General features: G+C 38.8%; 1 protein-coding gene and 2 pseudogenes across 1 annotated transcript; 1 reads left to right on the top strand and 2 right to left on the bottom strand.

Moving 5' to 3' along the window:
• Positions 1-199: 199 nt before the first annotated feature.
• On the top strand, positions 200-21,512 carry LOC139187911 (eukaryotic initiation factor 4A-3-like; annotated as a pseudogene).
• On the bottom strand, positions 11,789-14,732 carry LOC114827053 (ADP-ribosylation factor-like). Its single transcript, XM_070805085.1, has 7 exons — positions 14,524-14,732; positions 12,920-13,078; positions 12,770-12,840; positions 12,492-12,611; positions 12,283-12,401; positions 12,081-12,162; positions 11,789-11,905 (listed from the first exon to the last, which is right to left on the bottom strand). The coding sequence occupies exons 2-7, from the start codon at positions 13,071-13,073 to the stop codon at positions 11,789-11,791; spliced, it is 663 nt and encodes a 220-aa protein (XP_070661186.1). The 5' UTR covers positions 13,074-13,078; positions 14,524-14,732.
• LOC114827165 (small ribosomal subunit protein eS30z/eS30y/eS30x-like) lies at positions 15,604-16,144 on the bottom strand (annotated as a pseudogene).
• Positions 21,513-22,415: the final 903 nt, after the last annotated feature.

Raw genomic sequence — 22,415 nt, forward strand, 5'->3', positions numbered from 1 at the left:
TTTGAATTTGATATTTCGTTTTTTCAATTCGTATAAAAAGCATAAAACTTTGTACAAAATGTTTTGTGCAAAGAAATATATGATCAAGTTTGCAAAATGGAAATTTGATACATTATGCGATCTTTATGATACTCTTACAATTACACAAGTTGTTATTTTCTGCAACACAAAGCGAAAGGTTGATTGGCTGACCAAAAAGATGAGGAGTAATAACTTTACTGTATCTTCCATGCATGGAGACATGCCTCAAAAGGAAAAAGATGCCATTACCCCAGAGTTTCGCGCTGGAAATACTCACGTCCTGATCACCACTGATGTTTGGGCTTGGGGCCTTGATGTTCAGCAGGTAAGTTCTTGATCTATTTATCTTTTATACCTTGATAGACAAGTTCCCATGAATTCTATGGGTGCACATGCTATATGTGTATGTGAAGATATATTGCCTTCAAGCTCTAGCAAACATGTTATACATACATATGCTTTTGCTGCACAGATTTTTCTAATCATGTGATGTTTTCCCTTCATCAAGTTTCCTTGGTTATCAACTATGATCTTCCAAACAATCAAGAGCTATACATTCATTGGATCGGTCGTTCTGGTCATTTTGAGTGCAAGGTATGCATGTATTCTAATTTTTTGTAAGTGTGATATGTTTTCGCCGATGGAACTCGTGTCTGTTTTTGTTATGTATGCCAAAACATATTCTTAGTCTTGTTTTGTTATGTTTTTCAGTTCTAATCATAATGTGCTATAATTTGATTATTGTTTGCAGAGTGTAGCGATAAACTTTGTCAAAAGCGATGATATCAAGATCTTAAGAGACATTGAACAATACTACAGTACCCATATTGACAAAATGTCGATGAACGTTGCCGATTTGATTTGAGAGCTCTGTTGCCGTCCGTCGTCATCATCCTCTAGACAAACTGCTAAGTCGAGGGGTTTTGAGTCGTTGATTAATTGGCATCGTTGTACTGCTTTGTTAAATATTTGTTGGTCTGAATACACTATTTTAAATAAGTTTTTCGATGAAAACATAAAACTATGGAGTTTTTTCATTAGCATCCTGCTTTTTGTTGAATACACCACGCATAAATTTTATAATATATTATTTTATAAGGTATATGTAGAAACATAGTTGTGCCTTCCCTTCCTTCTTCTCTGATGTGGGTGTGTGCGGATAGTATAAGGTATATGTAGAAAGTATGGGAAATGACAGTAATTCGAGAATGTGTTTGAGGTGTATTAAAATAAATATTAATTAAAAATATATATGTGGAATGTATTTAATATGTAAAGTGTATTTAACAGTATGTGAGATGGGAATAAAACAACCCTAAAATTATATCAGAAACAAATATGAAAAATATTAGAATCTACATAATCGCAAAAGGAGCACAATATTTGCGTGGGAAACGAATAATTGCTCTGTTGTTTCGAAACTTTCTCACATATCTCTATGATCAAAATACAAGATTCAAATCTATATACAAATTGGAAACCTTTATATAGTTGACTTTACCCCGATCTCTAAACGCACAGTCAATATATATAGACAGTAAATTAGTAAATTAGTAATTTTGTATTAAAGAGCTCGGGTGGAAAAATTGTCTACCCCAAAAGGACCATTGTCTACATTCCAAATGTCATGCTTTGAAGTTTAAAATGTGAACTAAGTGCGATGATTTATATTTATCATGTTGCTAATTATTTTCTTTTATCTTTGTCTACATTTTCACTTATTTTCACATTTTGAAAAGAGTTTCATCATCAATATAAACCTTATTCAATTCGCTCGTATCCTTTTTCAATCATGTTGGTGAAATGAGTTTATTTCCTTGCAAATTCTGATTACATTGAAACACGTTGTGATTTAGAATTGAGACTGAAATTTTTTAAATAAGGATGTCATATTTTTCTCATTTTTATTCTAGTAGGTTGCTAACCAGTGTTAAACCAAAAGAATGCAAGATCATTCAATATGCACTCAAACACTTTTGGCATGAAGTAGGGGTACCTAACACTCGCTCACAGTTATTTTACTACATCCTTATAAATGAATATTTTGTTTCATTTGACTCATTTCAATACTTATACATAACGTAAAATTGACTTGGACAATCGAAAAAAATGAAAAATCAGTATTGAGTGTAATTTTGTAATTTTGTATTTTGAGGTGTTATGGAGAAATTGTCTAATTCCAAAAGGATAATTAGCAATATAAAATATTGGAGGAAACTAAAAGGTTATATTCCCGAATTGGCCAATCTTGTATTTTGGAGTTGATCTATTCCTGAAAGTTATAACGCTTGTCATTACGAGTGATTACAACTACATGCAAGAAACGAATCTCAGTTTTAGCAAAAAGTTAGAACTGGATATTATAGTTACATTCAGGAAACGAATGATGGTGATGAGGAGACGGGAAGAAGATAGGTGGTCAACAAGAGCTAGAACTAGATATTATCGAGGGTTATGATGTCATAGCCCAGTCCCAGTCAGGTACCGGCAAAACCTCCATGATTGCCCTCACAGCTTGCCAACTCGTCGACACCTCCTGCCGAGAGGTTCAGGCTTTGATATTGTGTCCCACTAGGGAACTGGCGGCACAGACGGAGAAGGTGATATTAGCAATTGGAAATCACATGAACATACAAGCGCATGCTTGCATCGGAGGCAAAAGCGTGGCTGAGGATATTCGAAAGCTTGAGCACGGAGTTTCATGTGGTGTGTGGAACTCCAGGTAGAGTCCATGGCATAAAACTTTGTACAAAATGTTTTGTGCAAAGAAATATATGATCAAGTTTACAGTACAGTTCAATGCCTCTTATATCATTCATCGCTACATGATCCTACAAATAATCAAAAGAGCACATTATTGTCAGAACTTGCAAACATAAGCTAACAATAAGCAATCAGCAAAACAGACTAACAATGGAAGGCAGCTTGCCTGCTGAACCTTGAGGCTCGACTTAAGTATCTGTTGCCAAAAATATGTCCGAATATGACAGAAACCCTCTCCTTATTGCTGAACACACTGAAGTGTAAATTAAGTAGCACTCCGGGCATTGGATCAATCCACCGATGGTCTATATTCTCATTTCTAGAAGTCACGCCTATAACATGTCCGTCAAACTCAGCTCTATGCCATTCATCTTTCATTGCCTGTCAAATATTTAAGCAAAATAAACATCAACAATGAAATTTCGGTTACATTGAGAGGTAAGAGGAATTATCAGGTACCTTGAACGCATCTTGCCCCATTTCCATGATATATTCATCGTCCAATACCATCAAGTCAACCGGCAGACCGCAGCTACAAGCCTCCTGAACACAGTCTATGATATAATCCAGTCGACTCACACAAGTGAAGTGAAATTCAGGATTAACCGCGGATGGAGTCGGCACCCAATCATTTTGAGTAAAGACCTCCTGGATGGTAGACTGAAAGTCTTTATGTTCATCTTCGTCTTTACCTATTTCTTCACCACTGCAGCTTATATCCTTATCTTTACAACAACAACAACAACAAAGCCTTTTCCCACTAAGTGGGGTCGGCTATATGAATCCTAGAACGCCATTGCGCTCGGTTTTGTGTCATGTCATCCGTTAGATCCAAGTACTCTAAGTCTTTTCTTAGAGTCTCTTCCAAAGTTTTCCTAGGTCTTCCTCTACCCCTTCGGCCCTGAACCTCTATCCCGTAGTCACATCTTCGAACCGGAGCGTCAGTCGGCCTTCTTTGCACATGTCCAAATCACCGGAGCCGATTTTCTCTCATCTTTCCTACAATTTCGGCTACTCCTACTTTACCTCGGATATCCTCATTCCCAATCTTATCCTTTCTCGTGTGCCCACACATCCCACAAAGCATCCTCATCTCCGCTACACCCATTTTGTGTACGTGTTGATGCTTCACCGCCCAACATTCTGTGCCATACAACATCGCTGGCCTTATTGTCGTCCTATAAAATTTTCCCTTGAGCTTCAGTGGCCTACGACGGTCACACAACACGCCGGATGCACTCTTACACTTCATCCATCCAGCTCGTATTCTATGGTTGAGATCTCCATCTAATTCTCCGTTCTCTTGCAAGATAGATCCTAGGTAGTGAAAACGGTCGCTTTTTGTGATCTTCGCTAGATTGCTCCGGTCATTAGTGTGGATAAGTATATAAATGGATAGAGATAGGAAAGCAAACACAAGATGTACGTGGTTCACCCAGATTGACTACGTCCACGGAATAGAAGAGTTCTCATTAATTGTGAAGGGTTTACACAAGTACATAGGTTCAAGCTCTCCTTTAGTGAGTACAAGTGAATGATTTAGTACAAATGACATTAGGAAATATTGTGGGAGAATGATCTCGTAATCATGAAACTTCTAAGTATCGGAGTGTGGTGTCGTCTTGACTTGCCTTATCTGTCTCATAGGTAGATGTGGCATCTTCTCTGGAAGTACTCTTCCTCCATCCAGGGGTGGTATCTTTAACTAGTGGAGATGCATAAGGTAATGTATCAATTTCACTTGAAGCTTACTTGTAGTTTCAAACTTGGTCAAGCGCGATACAAACCATGTAGTAGGAGTCCCCCAAGTCGCCGAGCTAGGGGGTCTGCTGAAAAAGGTGACAGACAAGGTAAGCAATCAGAGCTCCGACTGATTGTTCACCTTCTCCCCATCTTGCAGCAGCATGAAGGATAAAGAGAAGAAAAATGAGAAGAGATGATATGAGATACTTTTGCTTTTGAAGAAGTAACTTTCCACAGGCTTATTCTTGAACTGAGCTGGAGGGTTTTCTGGTTTCCTCCAGAGTATAAGGCCGACTGAAGAATTTGAGGGTCAAAACAAGTCCATTAAATCTAGAGTACGTTCCACCCTGCTGATATGGGATACTTTTGCTTTTGACAGAGTAATGGATGTATCGGCACGTGTGCTGTTACGCTTGTCTACACATGCTTCCTTGTATCCTTCGCACTTGCCCTATCTGTTCCTCAAGCAGATGCGGAATCTTCCCTGGAAACATAAGATGTTGAAAATGAGTACTCGAGAGCAATGCCAGGTAAGTAATCAGGTAAGGGGTTCCAGGCAGTCAGTTCCTGGCTGGAAGCTTGATTCCAAGTGCTGACTGATTGCTCTATTTCTCCTTGTCTTGTAGGTAAAAACAAGGCCAAAGGAAAAGACAGGGAAAAAGCATGATATGGGATACTCTTGCTTTTAACCCTGATGATATGAGATATTCTTGCTCTAGTATAGCTTGTTTGCAGAGGTATTATCGGGGGGAAAGAAAGCTGAATATTTCGAAAGGCTTCGTTGGGAGTGCCCTCTCAGATATGATGAAGGGTTGAGCATTTTTGTAGGTCTGCCTGTCCGTTGGGGATGGAGGTCGACATATATAGGAGTCTCCCTAACAACAAGTAGTAATGCTATTCATTTACCCTGCTTGGTCATAGCACGGTAGTGGGAGCTGCCAGTTTCATATGTTTTAACTCTGTCAGAGCACTTTGAAAAAGTGGTCTGTGGTATCTGGCTCTCGAGATTCGGAGAACGATGCCTCTTCGATTTTTGAGAAAGCAATCATGCTGGGGGTCTGGCTCTCGAGATTCGGAGAGCAGTGTCTCTTCGATTTTTGAGGAAGTAATCATGTTGGGAGTCTGGCTCTCGAGATTCGGAGGGCGGTGCCTCTTCGATTTTGGAGCAAGCAATCCTGTTGGGAGTGTTGTCTCGAATGTGAGTAAAGGTTGGGCATGTTTGCTAATCTACCTTGCCCCGAAGCACAAAGGTTGACACACAGGGACTTTCCAATTATCTAGCAATGGTACTGTTCCTTTACCCTCTCTTCGCTTTTGAGAAAGTAGTCATGTTAGAAGTCTGGTTCTCGAGATTCGGAGGACGGTGCCTCTTCGATTTTGGAGCAAGCAATCTTGTTGGGAGTGTTTTCTCGAATGTGAGTAAAGGTTGGGCATGTTTGCTAGTCTACCTTGCCACGAAGCACAGAGGTTGACACACAGGAACTTTCCAATTATCCAGCAATGGTACTGTTCCTTTACCCTTGTGGGTAATAATATGGTAGCTAGACCTTCAAAATTTATGTGTCTAAACTTTGTTAGTGCTGTTTTTTTTGCTATTCTTTTACCTTTCTTGGTCAGAGCGATGTAGTGGGAGCTGCAAGCTTCACGTGCTCCACTTTGGCAGAGAACTTTGGCAAAGTTATATGTGGTACCCATGAGCTATTGTTGCGTGTGGGAAGTGGGTGATTGAACAGTAAGATTCATGTGTTTTCTACTTCACCAGAAGTCTTCGACAGAATGCCCATAATTTCTGCAAAGCTGAGTGTGCGTGTGACAGGTGCTGACAAGGCTAGAATAGTAGGTGCCTCTTCGATTTCTGAGATCGGCCCTCGTGGTCTCTGAGCAGCCCAGCTTTTGAGAAAGCGAGCGCCTCTTCGATTGATTCGGAGAACGATGCCTCATCAATTTTTGAGAAAGCAATCATGCTGGGGATCTGGCTATCGAAGATTCGGGGAGCAGTGTCTCTTCGATTTTTGAGAAAGTAATCATGTTGGGAGTCTGGCTCTCGAGATTCGGAGGGCGGTGCCTCTTCGATTGTGGAGCAAGCAATCTTGTTGGGAGTGTTTTCTCGAATGTGAGTAAAGGTTGGGCATGTTTGCTAGTCTACCTTGCCACGAAGCACAGAGGTTGACACACAGGGACTTTCCAATTATCCAGCAATGGTACTGTTCCTTTACCCTCTCTTCGATTTTTAAGAAAGTAGTCATGTTGGGAGTCTGGCTCTCGAGATTCGGAGGACGGTGCCTCTTCGATTTTGGAGCAAGCAATCTTATTGGGAGTGTTTTCTCGAATGTGAGTAAAGGTTGGGCATGTTTGCTAGTCTACCTTGCCACGAAGCACAGAGGTTGACACACAGGGACTTTCCAATTATCCAGCAGTGGTACTATTCCTTTACCCTTGTGGGTAATAATATGGTAGCTAGACCTTCAAAATTTATGGGTCTAAACTTTGTTAGTGCTGTTTCTTTGCTATTCTTTTACCCTTCTTGGTCAGAGCGATGTAGTGGGAGCTGCAAGCTTCACGTGCTCAACTTTGGCAGAGAACTTTGGCAAAGTTATCTGTGGTACCCATGAGCTATTGTTGCGTGTGGGAAGTGGGTGATTGAACAGTAAGATTCATGTGTTTTCTACTTCCCCAGAAGTCTTCGACAGAATGCCCATAATTTCCGCAAAGCTGAGTGTGCGTGTGACAGGTGCTGACAAGGCTGGAAAAGTAGGTGCCTCTTCGATTTCTGAGATCGGCCCTCGTGGTCTCTGGGGAGCCCAGCTTTTGAGAAAGCGAGCGCCTCTTCGATTTCTGAGATCGGCCTTCGTGGTCTTTGAGCAGCCCAACTTTTGAGAAAGCAAACGCCTCTTTGATTTCTGAGATCAACCCTCGTGATCTCTAAGCAGCCCAGCTTTTGAGAAACCAAACGCCTCTTCGATTTCTGAGCAGGCGCCTCTACGATTTCTGAAGCTCCGTCGAGTGCAGATTTTTATAGGGGCTAGCATTAAGTACCAAAGCACACTTGAATCTCCACCAATAGAAGCTTCATTCTTGCACTTCTAAGATCTTGATTTGTCCGACCTCTTCTCTCTTCAACACCTTTGAAAATGTCTGGCCCCTCCGACCGTCGTTTTGACTTGAACCTTGTTGAAGAGGCAGCCCCGCCTTCTCCAGACAACATATGGCGCCCATCCTTCGTCTCCCCTACTGGTCCTCTTACCGTTGGGGATTCCGTGATGAAGAATGATATGACCACTGCGGTGGTGGCCAGGAACCTTCTCACTCCCAAAGATAACAGACTACTTTCCAAACGGTCTGATGAGTTAGCTGTTAAGGATTCGCTGGCTCTTAGTGTTCAGTGTGCAGGTTCTGTGTCTAATATGGCCCAACGCCTATTTGCTCGAACCCGCCAAGTTGAATCATTGGCGGCTGAAGTGATGAGTCTCAAACAGGAGATTAGAGGGCTCAAGCATGAGAATAAACAGTTGTACCGGCTCGCACATGACTATGCTACAAACATGAAGAGGAAGCTTGACCAGATGAAGGAAACTGATGGTCAGGTTTTACTTGATCATCAGAGATTTGTGGGTTTGTTCCAAAGGCATTTATTGCCTTCGTCTTCTGGGGCTGTACCGCGTAATGAAGCTCCAAATGATCAACCTCTGATGCCTCCTCCTTCTAGGGTTCTGTCCAATACTGAGGCTCCAAATGATCCCCCTCCGGTGCCTTCTCTTTCTGGGGCTCTACCGACTGCTGAGACTTCTCCTAAGCAACCTTTGTGAAGGCTCCCTCTTGTGTGTTTATTTTGACTCATGTATATGTACATATTTGTAGCTTATCGGGGATATCAATAAATAAGCTTTCCTTCATTTCAACGTATTGTGTTAAATACACCAAAGCCTTCTTCGCTAAGTTCTTTGAATTTTCTTTTGTTGAAGCTTGTATGTTGAAGCTTTCTGAGTGGAGCATGTAGGTTGGGGTAGTGTTCCCTTAATTTCCCGAGTGAGGAAAACTTCTCGGTTGGAGACTTGAAAAATCCAAGTCACTGAGTGGGATCGGCTATATGAATCTTAGAACGCCATTGTGCTCGATCCTGAGTCATGTCCTTCGTTAGATCCAAGTACTCTAAGTCTTTTCTTAGAGTCTCTTCCAAAGTTTTCCTAGGTCTTCCTCTACCCCTTCGGCCCTGAACCTCTGTCCCATAGTCGCATCTTCTAATCGGAGCATCAGTAGGCCTTCTTTGCACATGTCCAAACCACTGTAACCGATTTTCTCTCATCTTTCCTTCAATTTCGGCTACTCCTACTTTACCTCGGATATCCTCATTCCTAATCTTATCCTTTCTCGTGTGCCCACACATCCAACGAAGCATCCTCATCTCCGCTACACCCATTTTGTGTACGTGTTGATGTTTCACCGCCCAACATTCTGTGCCATACAGCATCGCCGGCCTTATTGCCGTCCTATAAAATTTTCCCTTGAGCTTCAGTGGCATACGGCGGTCACACAACACGCCGGATGCACTCTTCCACTTCATCCATCCAGCTTGTATTCTGTGGTTGAGATCTCCATCTAATTCTCCGTTCTTTTGCAAGATAGATCCTAGGTAACGAAAACGGTCGCTCTTTGGTATTTCTTGATCTCCGATCCTCACCCCTAACTCGTTTTGGCCTCCATTTGCACTGAACTTGCACTCCATATATTCTGTCTTTGATCGGCTTAGGCGAAGACCTTTAGATTCCAACACTTCTCTCCAAAAGTTAAGCTTTGCATTTACCCCTTCCTGAGTTTCATCTATCAACATTATATCGTCTGCGAAAAGCATACACCAAGGAATATCATCTTGAATATGTCCTGTTAACTCATCCATTACCAACGCAAAAAGGTAAGGACTTAAGGATGAGCCTTGATGTAATCCTACAGTTATGGGAAAGCTTTCGGTTTGTCCTTCATGAGTTCTTACGGCAGTCTTTGCTCCTTCATACATATCCTTTATAGCTTGGATATATGCTACTCGTACTCCTTTCTTCTCTAAAATCCTCCAAAGAATGTCTCTTGGGACCCTATCATACGCTTTTTCCAAATCTATAAAGACCATGTGTAAATCCTTTTTCCCATCTCTATATCTTTCCATCAATCTTCGTAAGAGATAGATTGCCTCCATGGTTGAGCGCCCTGGCATGAACCCGAATTGGTTGTCCGAAACCCGTGTCTCTTGCCTCAATCTATGCTCAATGACTCTCTCCCAGAGCTTCATTGTATGACTCATTAGCTTAATACCCCTATAGTTCATGCAATTTTGTACGTCGCCCTTATTCTTGTAGATAGGCACCAAAGTGCTCGTTCGCCACTCATTTGGCATCTTCTTCGTTTTCAAAATCCTATTGAAAAGGTCAGTGAGCCATGTTATACCTGTCTCTCCCAAAAGTTTCCACACTTCGATTGGTATATTGTCTGGGCCTATTGCTTTTTTATGCTTCATCTTCTTCAAAGCTACAACCACTTCTTCCTTCCGGATTCGACGATAAAAAGAGTAGTTTCTACACTCTTCTGAGTTACTCAACTCCCCTAAAGAAGCACTCATTTCATGTCCTTCATTGAAAAGATTATGAAAATAACCTCTCCATCTGTCTTTAACCGCGTTCTCTGTAGCAAGAACATTTCCATCCTCATCCTTGATGCACCTCACTTGGTTTAGGTCCCTTGTCTTCTTTTCCCTTGCTCTAGATAGTTTATAGATATCCAACTCTCCTTCTTTGGTATCTAGTCGTTTATACATATCGTCGTAAGCCGCTAACTTAGCTTCTCTGACAGCTTTCTTCGCCTCTTGCTTCGCTTTTCTATACCTTTCACCATTTTCATCGGTCCTCTCCTTGTATAAGGCTTTACAACATTCCTTCTTAGCCTTCACCTTTGTTTGTACCTCCTCATTCCACCACCAAGATTCCTTTTGGTGTGGGGCAAAGCCCTTGGACTCTCCTAATACCTCTTTTGCTACTTTTCAGATACAACTAGCCATGGAATCCCACATTTGGCTAGCTTCCCCCTCTCTATCCCACACACATTGGGTGATTACCTTCTCTTTGAAAATGACTTGTTTTTCTTCTTTTAGATTCCACCATCTAGTCCTTGGGCACTTCCAAGTCTTGTTCTTTTGTCTTACTCTTTTGATATGTACATCCATCACCAACAAGCGATGTTGATTAGCCACGCTCTCTCCTGGTATAACTTTGCAATCCTTACAAGTTATACGATCCCCTTTCCTCATTAGAAGAAAATCTATTTGTGTTTTTGACGACCCACTCTTGTAGGTGATCACATGTTCTTCTCTCTTCTTAAAGAAGGTGTTGGCTAAGAAGAGATCATATGTCATTGCAAAATCCAAGATAGCTTCCCCATCCTCGTTTCTCTCCCCAAAACCATGGCCACCATGAAAACCTCCATAGTTGCCTGTCTCCCTGCCCACGTGTCCATTTAAATCTCCTCCTATAAATAACTTCTCCGTCTGAGCAATTCCTTGCACCAAGTCTCCAAGATCTTCCCAAAATTTCTCCTTCGAACTCGTATCCAACCCTACTTGAGGTGCGTACGCACTAATCACATTGATAAGTTCTTGTCCTATTACAATCTTGATTGCCATGATTCTATCTCCTACCCTCTTGACATCTACAACATCTTGTACCAAGGTCTTGTCCACGATGATGCCAACACCGTTTCTCGTTCTATTTGTGCCCGAATACCAAAGTTTAAACCCTGAGTTTTCTAGATCCTTTGCCTTACTACCAACCCACTTAGTTTCTTGTAGGCACATAATATTTATCCTTCTCCTCACCATAACTTCCACTACTTCCATAGATTTTCCCGTTAAGGTTCCTATATTCCACATTCCTAAACGCATTTTGCTCTCTTGAACTCTACCCTTCTGTCCTAGCTTCTTCACCCTCCCCCGTCTAATAGGATCAAAGTACTTCTTTTGTGTGTCCCGGGTAAAGTTGATAGGAGCATATGCTCCCAAACAACTTTGAGTGGAGTCGTTCGAAAAGAAGTTTCTATAGCCCCCTTGCTCATTTAACACTGCATCCGGGTGCCGATGGAGATACAGCGACCCTTGCTCACTTATCACTGTGCTCGGGCCACACAGCGCGCCACTTACGGGTGACGCCCTAGCTTTAGCGCGATTTTGTTCTGGATTCATTTTCATAAGGATTCGACGTGATCATGGAGTGCCGGCTGTCGACTACCTGACGCCCTCCCCCTCCTCCTTTATCCGGGCTTGGGACCGACCATGTAAGACATAGGCGGAGTTTATATCCTTATCTTTATCAACACAAATTAACACATGCACATGAGGGACCTGCCAATGAAGAGGAATAATATAGGTAAGAAAACACGAAATGCAATCTGTTCAATGTTCATGAATTATGCCTGTTTTTAAGGACACAGAAATGTTGCAACATAATAAACCAATCCACATACTAATAACAAGAGTTAATTAGTTTTCTTATCGTAAGCAAATTCTAGGCAATTACCATGGAATCAATGGCCCAAAAAAATTTACGCAAAGCCTCAAGCAAGCCATCCCCACTGATTGCACAAGTACTAGAAATATGCCTGAAAATTACATTGACAGCAGTTATAGTTTATGACATACTTTATTATCTGCAAATCGGAATTTTTACATGAGATTAAAATAAATTCCACATATCTCCGTTGAATGATAAAATAGTTTACCACTGATTAATTCTGAGAGACTTAATATCCAGCTCTTTGCTCAACTCTTCTGCAGTCATTGCATTACAAAGATCTTGCTTGTTGGCTAGTACAAGCACAACAACGTTCTTGAGTTCATCCTGCAGCCAAATTCAATTCATCGTTATAAAAAAACATAACTCAAATATTTTATATTTCCAAACAACTATTCATGGAAATCATGAAACTACCTCCTGCAACATCCTGTGTAACTCATCCCTTGCCTCCAACACTCGGTTCTGGTCGTTGCTATCTACCACAAAAATAACACCTTTCTTGTTCTGGAAATGCTGCATGTACAGTGGAGGTATCTGTATTGGGAATATCTAAAACAGTCACTGCCTATGAAAAAGTAGATCTTCTGAAATTAAAAAATCATGATACACATTACAAAAACCATATGTTTACCCACTTCACGGCCTTGTAAGAAATCATTCAAAAATAGTACAAGATAAGAGAGAGGAGTTACCCTGTTTTCACTCCCAACATCAAAGGCCGCAAGGTTAATATACGCATGTTTCACCGTCTCAACACTAAATCCTGCAACAGTAAACAATAGGCACAAAATGCATAAGAAATCAGAAGTAGGCATAAAGAGGATAGGGGGCTACGGGCTCACCAGGTGTGACTATCTCAGTAGAGACTCCTTCAGAGTGAATCTTGTTCAAGATGGTGGTTTTGCCAGAACCATTAAGACCTGCCATCAAAATGAGCTTGTCCCTCCGTGATTTGAGGTCTGCCAAAAGGGTAAAAAATTCCAAATCGAGATCCATAGCACCTAAAACAAGTAGAACCAGAGGCATTGTGATTAATGACTAACAGAAAAGTTCAGAGGTTATACTCATTGAATGATTTATCAGATGAAGAACTACCAATCACACACCTACTTGATAATTTCAAGAATGTATAGAATTTGAAAATTTAGAGAGAAGATACGAGTAACTAGCTTTCACAAAGGCACCTGCTATCAATACTTACATGCTGAACTGAAGTAGTGTTACATGTCAGTTTCCTAGGAGTTAATTTGAAAATTTAGAGCGGACTTAGAGAGAAGATAAAGGGAACTAGCATCCAAAACATCGGAAATTAAGTAAAATCTATGGTGAGACTGAATTTTAACTACTACTAATGCAACACAAACATCAGTTAACAGTTAAAGATAATTGGAAAGTTGTTGGTTTACATACTAGTACATTCAGTTTGACTTATATTAACTGTAACAAACCTCTACTTGTATTAGAAATCCATAAGTCACGGCATAGGTTACTAGGAAAATTGCAACTCAATTAACATGGAGGAAGGACAGAATTAGGAATTGCTTCTAGGGCATATACGGAAACAAATTTTCTAACTTTGGTCCCTTTCCAAGAAGGGAGTTACAAAATATCCAGATTCTGCATTCTGCAGAATCCAACTTCTACATCCAGCCAAGATTCAATTCCCAAATCAACATCAAATTAGCAGAAATCCCCAATAAAAAAAACCGAGGAACAAAGCTACATTGTTGTCTTCATGACTTCTTGTTTAAGAAAAGTCAGCCAAGTAGCAAGTTGTTTGTTTAGTTACTACTTACTAGTATGTTTACTTTAACCGAAACATTACTCTACTTTGATAAAGAAATCAAGAGACATGGCAGTAGTTTCTAGGAAAGAGAAATGTAATTAATTAACATGGATGGAAATGCAGAATTTCAAATTATTTCTAGTGTGGGAAACCAATTTTCAAACTTAGGCTCCTTTCCAAGAAGGAAAGGGTTAGAAATTTTCCAGGTTCTGGATTCGGCAGAATCCAATAACTACATGCATCAACCAACATCCAATTTTTCAACCAAATCCAGCACGAAAACAAGCATAAATCCCACTCGAAAAAAGGACGAACAAAGCTAAAGATACGCAGTTCTTGGAACAAAAATGTCCAATTACTAGTTCTAACAAAAAAAATTCCATAAACCCAGTTGAGAAATCAAAGAAACAATCACATTAAATTACACAAATTCGAGTCTTATATCAGAACCTCATTTGAATAAAAAAAAAAAACCCAATTCAGAAAGTAAAGAAAAAAAAAACACTGCTATGGAGAAATTCGAGTTCTTTAGCAGAAACCCACTTGAAAGAAATAAGGGATTGAAGAAATATCAGCAACCCTAAATAGAAATTTGCAGAAACTCAATTCAGAAATCAAAGAAACAATCAAATTATACGAAATAAATTAGCAGAAACTGACCGTTCGGACTGATAAAGCAATCGGGATATCACAACACATGCAATCCGAAAATCGTTGGCCTTCGCTCCCTCTTCCTGCAGGCTTCAAGGATTGGGATTGAATTTGATATGGTTTTCACTTTCAAGCTTCAAGCTTTAATCTTTAGCTCTCTCTCTCTCTCTCTCTCTCTCCTCCAAGCCTATGGTTTCTTGAAAAATCACTGACGACCTGAAGAAGTTTGTTAAAGGTGCGTTTGTCTTGAGTTCTCCTGAATACAATTTTCCCGCTCGAATTGGAGTTTGAGCAATTTATAATAATACTCCTTCTATGAGAGATAATTACAAGTTTTACCAGCGACCTCTTCCCCTTGAGGCTTGTGTGAGGTGGTTATGTGACATGGGTATTTTAGTCATTTAGGTTTAAAATTTTTGCTTGGGCAGTTGGACATCATCCCACACGAGAGTATGAACAGATTTTTTTGGATTCTTTTTATCTTAAAAACATCTCCAACAATTTTGCCCCCAATTGCACTAAAACAGTCTGTTTCGCAAATAAAACAATGAAATAACCGAAAAACGTCATTTTGTTTATAATTAAAATTGTACTAGTTCGTGTTTTTTTTAGCCTATCTAGTTCTACTCGGTTCTTTACTTGGACTAGGATGTTCCCTATTTTTTACGTGTTGGGTTTTCCGAGTTTCTTGTGTCTTGTTGACATGGTTTATTGCACACATTGTTTGAAAAAAAAATTTTGATACAATTGGTGTGCAATGAATCAAATGATCTTGGTCTTAGATTTAACCTTATCAAGGGATTTGTCTATAATAAAAAATAAATAGAAAATTAATGAAAATAGCTTCAAAACTTTGAATTTTATCCAAAAACCACGTAATAACTTTCTTTAATGATAATAATAGAAAAACAATAAAAAACAAAAACAAATAACATTCTAACTATAAACCCGTGCACCACCTCAATCTTCTGCCGCTTCATATTTTTTTGACAAACCAGCAGCCAGAAACAAAATTGCGTTAATGTTCTTAGAAACCAAAAACAAAATCGCATTGCTGCTAATTCAAATTAGATAAAAAAAATCCCAACCTAATCCAACACTTCCAAATATCTTTCTATGAACTAACAAACCAGTGTTAAGGTCTTAAGAACAAAGAGTGACGATTAAACAAAAATAAAGCCTTTAATTTTTCTTAATCTCGGAAGAACTTCTCATCCTTTCAAAGCTTGAATCTTTGCCCTACTTCTCAGACGAGTTGGGTCCCCTCTTCTTTCCGATGCCAATTACCGGGGTGACGGATCTATGGTTGTATTGCAAGCGTTTGTGGGCGCGGCCCTGGGGCTGCTTCTTCTTATCCTGCTTGACCACTTTGCCTGTCTAGCCTCTCACCTTACTGGCGCGGGCCGAAGAACCGCGGACCTTTCCTATGGCTGCGGGCCAAAGTATTTTTAAGTTTCATAAATAATGTAGTACTGTTAAGTTTCATAAACAGTGTAACACTGTTAACTTTTATAAATAGTGTAGTACCGTTAAGTTTCATAAACAATATAGTAAGTTTCATGAACAGTGTAGTAAGTTTCATAAACAATGTCGTAAGTTTCATAAACAGTGTAATACCATTAAGTTTCATAAACAGTTTGTGTGAGAATGCGTGGATCCGCACATCAGATTTTTTTATAAATATTTTTTAATATTAAAATTATGTCTTTTTCATTAAAATTTAAGTTTTTTTTGTTATCTTTATTAAAATTTAAGAGTTTTTCATTAAAATTTAAGTCTTATTCATTAAATAAAGTTATAGCATAGTTTTTTTTTTTATTAAAATAAACTTAGTCCAAACCCTTTTCATGAAAGTTTCCAAAAATGAATCATAAGGTTAAAGATTCTTGTGTGCTTCTTGCGGACATAAGAAAAAGTTAATTAGAGAGACTTTATCAAGTGACTTGCTCCGAATGCTTCTAGATAGTATTTCCTTACCTTGTTCTAGATAGTATAAACTTAACTTGTAGAACAAGGTAATTCTAGTTTTGATCTTTAGAGTCTTTCTTATTTGTAATCATACTGTTGTAAATCAATTCAATACAATGAGTCATATTTTTACACTCAAAATCGCAGTTTTTGTAAACTGTAAGTAAAACATAGGTCAATATTATAATTACCTGGACTATCTTGCTAGCTTAACGTGAGTTATTTTTAACAGTGTACATGGTCGATTTTTTTTCGCATTCCACAACAATTAATCAGGGTCTAGATTAAAAGCTATTTTCATTTATTTTTTATATTCATAAAGACATTGATCGATTTGAAACAAAAATGGCCAAATTTACATTTTCCACAAATCATGGTGACAATTGTGATAGAAACCATATCTGTCACCTAGACAATGGATCGATCTTCACAAAACCAGGTTAGCATACTATGATAATTGTCTAACACATTGTCCCGACCTTTCCGTGGGCAATCCTGATTAATTAACATATTAGAGCAGCATTAGGATTATGAAATATATAATATTTCAACGTATCATACTTTCTCAAGACCCTTCACAGAAAAAGGTCGTACCCAGTGCACAAGGCTCCCGCTTTACGCAGGGTCTGGGAGAGGTGAATGTCGGCTAGCCTTACCCTCATTTATGGAGAGGCTGCTCCCAAGTCTCGAACCCGAGACCTACCGCTTATGGGCGAAGGCACTTGCCATCGCACCAAGAGAGAATAAAATTCTAATATGGTTTGGGTTTCCTAGATTTATAGGGTTAGGATTTCCGAAACATGGTTGGTTAAGGACTTATATTAGGGTTAGGGTTTTCTGTTCTCTATATAAGCAGATAGATTTGTTGTAATCTTCGACTTATATTTTGAAGAAGTTTTCTGGTGGATTGTTGTTGTGGGTTTCAACGTATTATTGTTGGAGCCTAAGCATGGCAGCTAGATCAAGCATTCAAAGTTGTTGCAATATGGAAGACAAAAAAGCTCGAAAATGTCTAAGTGTTGTTCTTAGCTAAGTCTATATATATGTGTAATAAACGGTTAAGATTATATCATCTTAATGGTGTATAACTTTACACGCGTCCAGTTTGTTAGATGTTAAGTGAAACCATGTGAGTAGCACATGATCATAGTCACGATGCTTTGATGATGTTGGCAACGACTATATAGCTAGTTTTGTAGCCGAGTTTCTTGGTGCAAATCCAACATAGATTCGAGGAAGCAACGTACTCCTTCTTCTTGAAAGTTCATCTCTGTCATTCCTTTTGCAAATTCATTTCAATTACTTGTTGAATTTGTTACAAATTGATAGAGAAATTTAGCTCAAAAGTAGCTCAAACACTAACATGGCCTGAGAGCCAGGCTGGATTTGAATCTGGGAGTGAATATGTGAATTTATAAGTGTTTGGCTGGGTTCTCAACGGGGAGCTTAGAAGTTTAAAAATGGCCGGATCTAGCATAGATCTTCGTGTGCCTGTATTCATTAGAGTCAATTATGAATTCTGTTGTGTTAGGATGAAAACAATTTTCAAGTCTCACAATCTATGGAGCTTTGTTGAAGATGGTTTCACACACGGATGAGAAGCAAATTCTTGCTAATCAGGATCTCATCTCCAGAGATGCAAGGGCATTGGGACTGATACAAGGAGATGTGAGTGATGAGATCTTTCCTAGAATCACCAACCAAGAGATTGCAAAGGATGCTTGGATGTTCTTAAGCAAGAATTCAAGGGTGATGCTCAGGACATGGCTGTGAAATTACAAGGTATTCGCCGTGATTTTGAATATGCTAGGGGTGAGAAATAATGAATCTCTCTCTGATTATCTAGCTAGATTATATGGTCTTGTGAATAAGATGAAGATGTTTGGTGAAACCTTGCCAAATAAGATACTACTTGAGAAAATGTTAATTAGTCTAGCTCCTGCATATGATAATATTGTTTCTGTTATTGAGGGAACTAAGAAATTGGATGAGATTAATCCAAATGAAGTTGTTGCAACTTTGAAAGGATTTGAGCAGAGATTGAAAAGACATACTAAAGATGAGGAAGTGAATGATAAGGCATTTAGCAATCTTAGTATCCAAAATAAAAGTGGATCACAGACCACTGGGTACAAGGGGAAGAAACCTTTCAAATTAAGAGATAAGAAGGTTGATTTTAAGGATAATGATAGGTCTCAAAATGTTGTCAAACCCTGGTTTAACAAGGAGAACACAAGAGATTCATGTAAAATTTATGGAAATATACACTACGGGTGAATGCAAATTCAAAGAGAGGCCTAAATGTCACAATTGTGGCAGATTCAATCATTTTGCTAGAGATTGTAGAAGTAAACCAGTTTAACAGGTTCAAATGGCACAACAAATGGAGGAGGAAACCTCTATGTTCATTGCTTGTGATTCAGCTGCAATTGTTAAAAGTGAACATGTCTAGTATATTGGCAGTGGATTCAACAATCACATGACTTCACGTGAGTCTATATTGATTAATCTGGACAGAAGTATCTCAACAAGAATCAAAATGGGGAATGGACAGATTGTTCAAGCTAGTAGGAAATGAACTTTGGTGATCGAAACCAAGAAGTGTACCAGACACATCAAAGAAGTAATGCTTGTGTCAGGACTGGATGAAAACCTTTTAAGTGTGGGGCAAATGATGCAACATGGTTACTTCTTATTATTTGGAGATGATCAGGTTGCAATCTTTAAAGATACAAGTTTGGAGAGTCATGTTGTTACAATACAAATGACTTGTAATAGGCGATTTCCACTACTTACGAAGGATATGAATGGTTCTGCACTAAAAGCCAGTTGTGATGGTGATGCTTGGGAATGGCACAAAAGGTTGAGACATTTGAATTTCAGCAGCTTACAGTTGTTATCTAATAAGGAAATGGTGTTGGGATTACCAAAACTCAAGAAGTCATCTGGTGTATGTGAATGATGCATTGCAGGAAAGCACCACTGAGATGTCCTTAGTAAAGAGCTGACTTGGAGAGCAAGCAAGCCTCTGGAATTAATCCACTCAGATGTTTGTGGATCAATGCAAGTCACAACATTTGGAGGAAACAGATATTTCTTAACTTTCATTGATGATGCAACCAAAATATGTTAGGTTTATCTTATGAACCACAAATTAGAAGTGTTCAAAGTGTTCAAGAAATTCAAAGCCATGGTTGAATTGTAGAGTGGCCACAAAATTCTAAAGTTAAGAAGTGACAGAGGTGGAGAGTATAACTCTCATGAATTTAATTAATTCTGTGAAGACTTGGGGTTGGAGAAACAATTGACTGTAGCTTATTCTCCGTAGCAAAATGGTGTTGCTGAGAAGAAGAACAGAACCATTGTTGAAATGGTTAAGAGTATGCTTCATGACAAGCACATGTCCTATGAATTCTGGGGAAAAGCTATTAACATAGCTGTGCACTTGCTCAATAGGTGTCCAACCAAGGCTGTGGAACACAAAACCCCATTTGAAGCTTTCAGTGGCAGAAAACCAGGTATTTAGCACTTGAAGGTGTTTGGATGCATCTGTTATGGTCACATACCTAGACAATTAAGACATAAACTTGATGAATCCTCTACGAAAGGCATATTTGTTGGATATGGGAAAATGGAGAAAGAATACAGGAACTATAATTTGAGTACCAAGAAGATCTTTCTGTCAAGGAGTGTTGTATTTGATAAGAAAGGTATTTGGAATTGGAATGCAGAAAATTGTGACAAGCTATCATTTCATGTTAATCTCAATCTACCTGAAATTGATCATTGCATTCAGCTAAAAGGGAACAAGAGTGTATCACATGAATTCACTGATTCTCAAACTGGGAGTGGTAAGTCAAGTACAGCTAAAGCTACAACAGTCAAAGAAAGATCACTGAGTGATATTCGAAAGCTTGAGCACAGAGTTCATGTGGTGTGTGGAATTCCAGGTAGAGTTTATGACATGATCAAGAGGAGAAGCAATCGAGCCATTAAATATTACTAGTTCTCGATGAATCTGATGAAATGTTAAGCAAAGCATTCAAGGATCAGATATATACAATGTCTACAGATGTCTTCCACCTGATCTCCAGGTCTGCTTAATTTCCGCTACACTTCCTCCAGAAATTCTGGAAATGACGAGCAAGTTTATGACGAACCCTGTAAGGATCATTGTCAAGCGTGACGAGTTGACTTTGGGGGGAATCAAGCAAATTTTCGTTTCGGTTGAAAGAGAAGAATGGAAATTTGATACATTATGCGATCTTTATGATACTCTTACAATTACACAAGTTGTTATTTTCTGCAACACAAAGCGAAAGGTTGATTGGCTGACCAAAAAGATGAGGAGTAATAATTTTACTGTATCTTCCATGCATGGAGACATGCCTCAAAAGGAAAAAGATGCCATTACCCCAGAGTTTCGCGCTGGAAATACTCACGTCCTGATCACCACTGATGTTTGGGCTTGGGGCCTTGATGTTCAGCAGGTAAGTTCTTGATCTATTTATCTTTTATACCTTGATAGACAAGTTCCCATGAATTCTATGGGTGCACATGCTATATGTGTATGTGAAGATATATTGCCTTCAAGCTCTAGCAAACATGTTATACATACATATGCTTTTGCTGCACAGATTTTTCTAATCATGTGATGTTTTCCCTTCATCAAGTTTCCTTGGTTATCAACTATGATCTTCCAAACAATCGGGAGCTATACATTCATTGGATCGGTCGTTCTAGTCATTTTGAGTGCAAGGTATGCATGTATTCTACTTTTTTGTAAGTGTGATATGTTTTCGCCGATGGATCTCGTGTCTGTTTTTGTTCTGTATGCCAAAACATATTCTTAGTCTTGTTTTGTTATGTTTTTCAGTTCTAATCATAATGTGCTATAATTTGATTATTGTTTGCAGAGTGTAGCGATAAACTTTGTCAAAAGCGATGATATCAAGATCTTAAGAGACATTGAACAATACTACAGTACCCATATTGACAAAATGTCGATGAACGTTGCCGATTTGATTTGAGAGCTCTGTTGCCGTCCGTCGTCATCATCCTCTAGACAAACTGCTAAGTCGAGGGGTTTTGAGTCGTTGATTAATTGGCATCGTTGTACTGCTTTGTTAAATATTTGTTGGTCTGAATACACTATTTTAAATAAGTTTTTCGATGAAAACATAAAACTATGGAGTTTTTTCATTAGCATCCTGCTTTTTGTTGAATACACCACGCATAAATTTTATAATATATTATTTTATAAGGTATATGTAGAAACATAGTTGTGCCTTCCCTTCCTTCTTCTCTGATGTGGGTGTGTGCGGATAGTATAAGGTATATGTAGAAAGTATGGGAAATGACAGTAATTCGAGAATGTGTTTGAGGTGTATTAAAATAAATATTAATTAAAAATATATATGTGGAATGTATTTAATATGTAAAGTGTATTTAACAGTATGTGAGATGGGAATAAAACAACCCTAAAATTATATCAGAAACAAATATGAAAAATATTAGAATCTACATAATCGCAAAAGGAGCACAATATTTGCGTGGGAAACGAATAATTGCTCTGTTGTTTCGAAACTTTCTCACATATCTCTATGATCAAAATACAAGATTCAAATCTATATACAAATTGGAAACCTTTATATAGTTGACTTTACCCCGATCTCTAAACGCACAGTCAATATATATAGACAGTAAATTAGTAAATTAGTAATTTTGTATTAAAGAGCTCGGGTGGAAAAATTGTCTACCCCAAAAGGACCATTGTCTACATTCCAAATGTCATGCTTTGAAGTTTAAAATGTGAACTAAGTGCGATGATTTATATTTATCATGTTGCTAATTATTTTCTTTTATCTTTGTCTACATTTTCACTTATTTTCACATTTTGAAAAGAGTTTCATCATCAATATAAACCTTATTCA

This window comes from Malus domestica, chromosome 09, assembly GCF_042453785.1.
Source record: "Malus domestica chromosome 09, GDT2T_hap1".
NCBI classification, from domain to species: domain Eukaryota; kingdom Viridiplantae; phylum Streptophyta; class Magnoliopsida; order Rosales; family Rosaceae; genus Malus; species Malus domestica.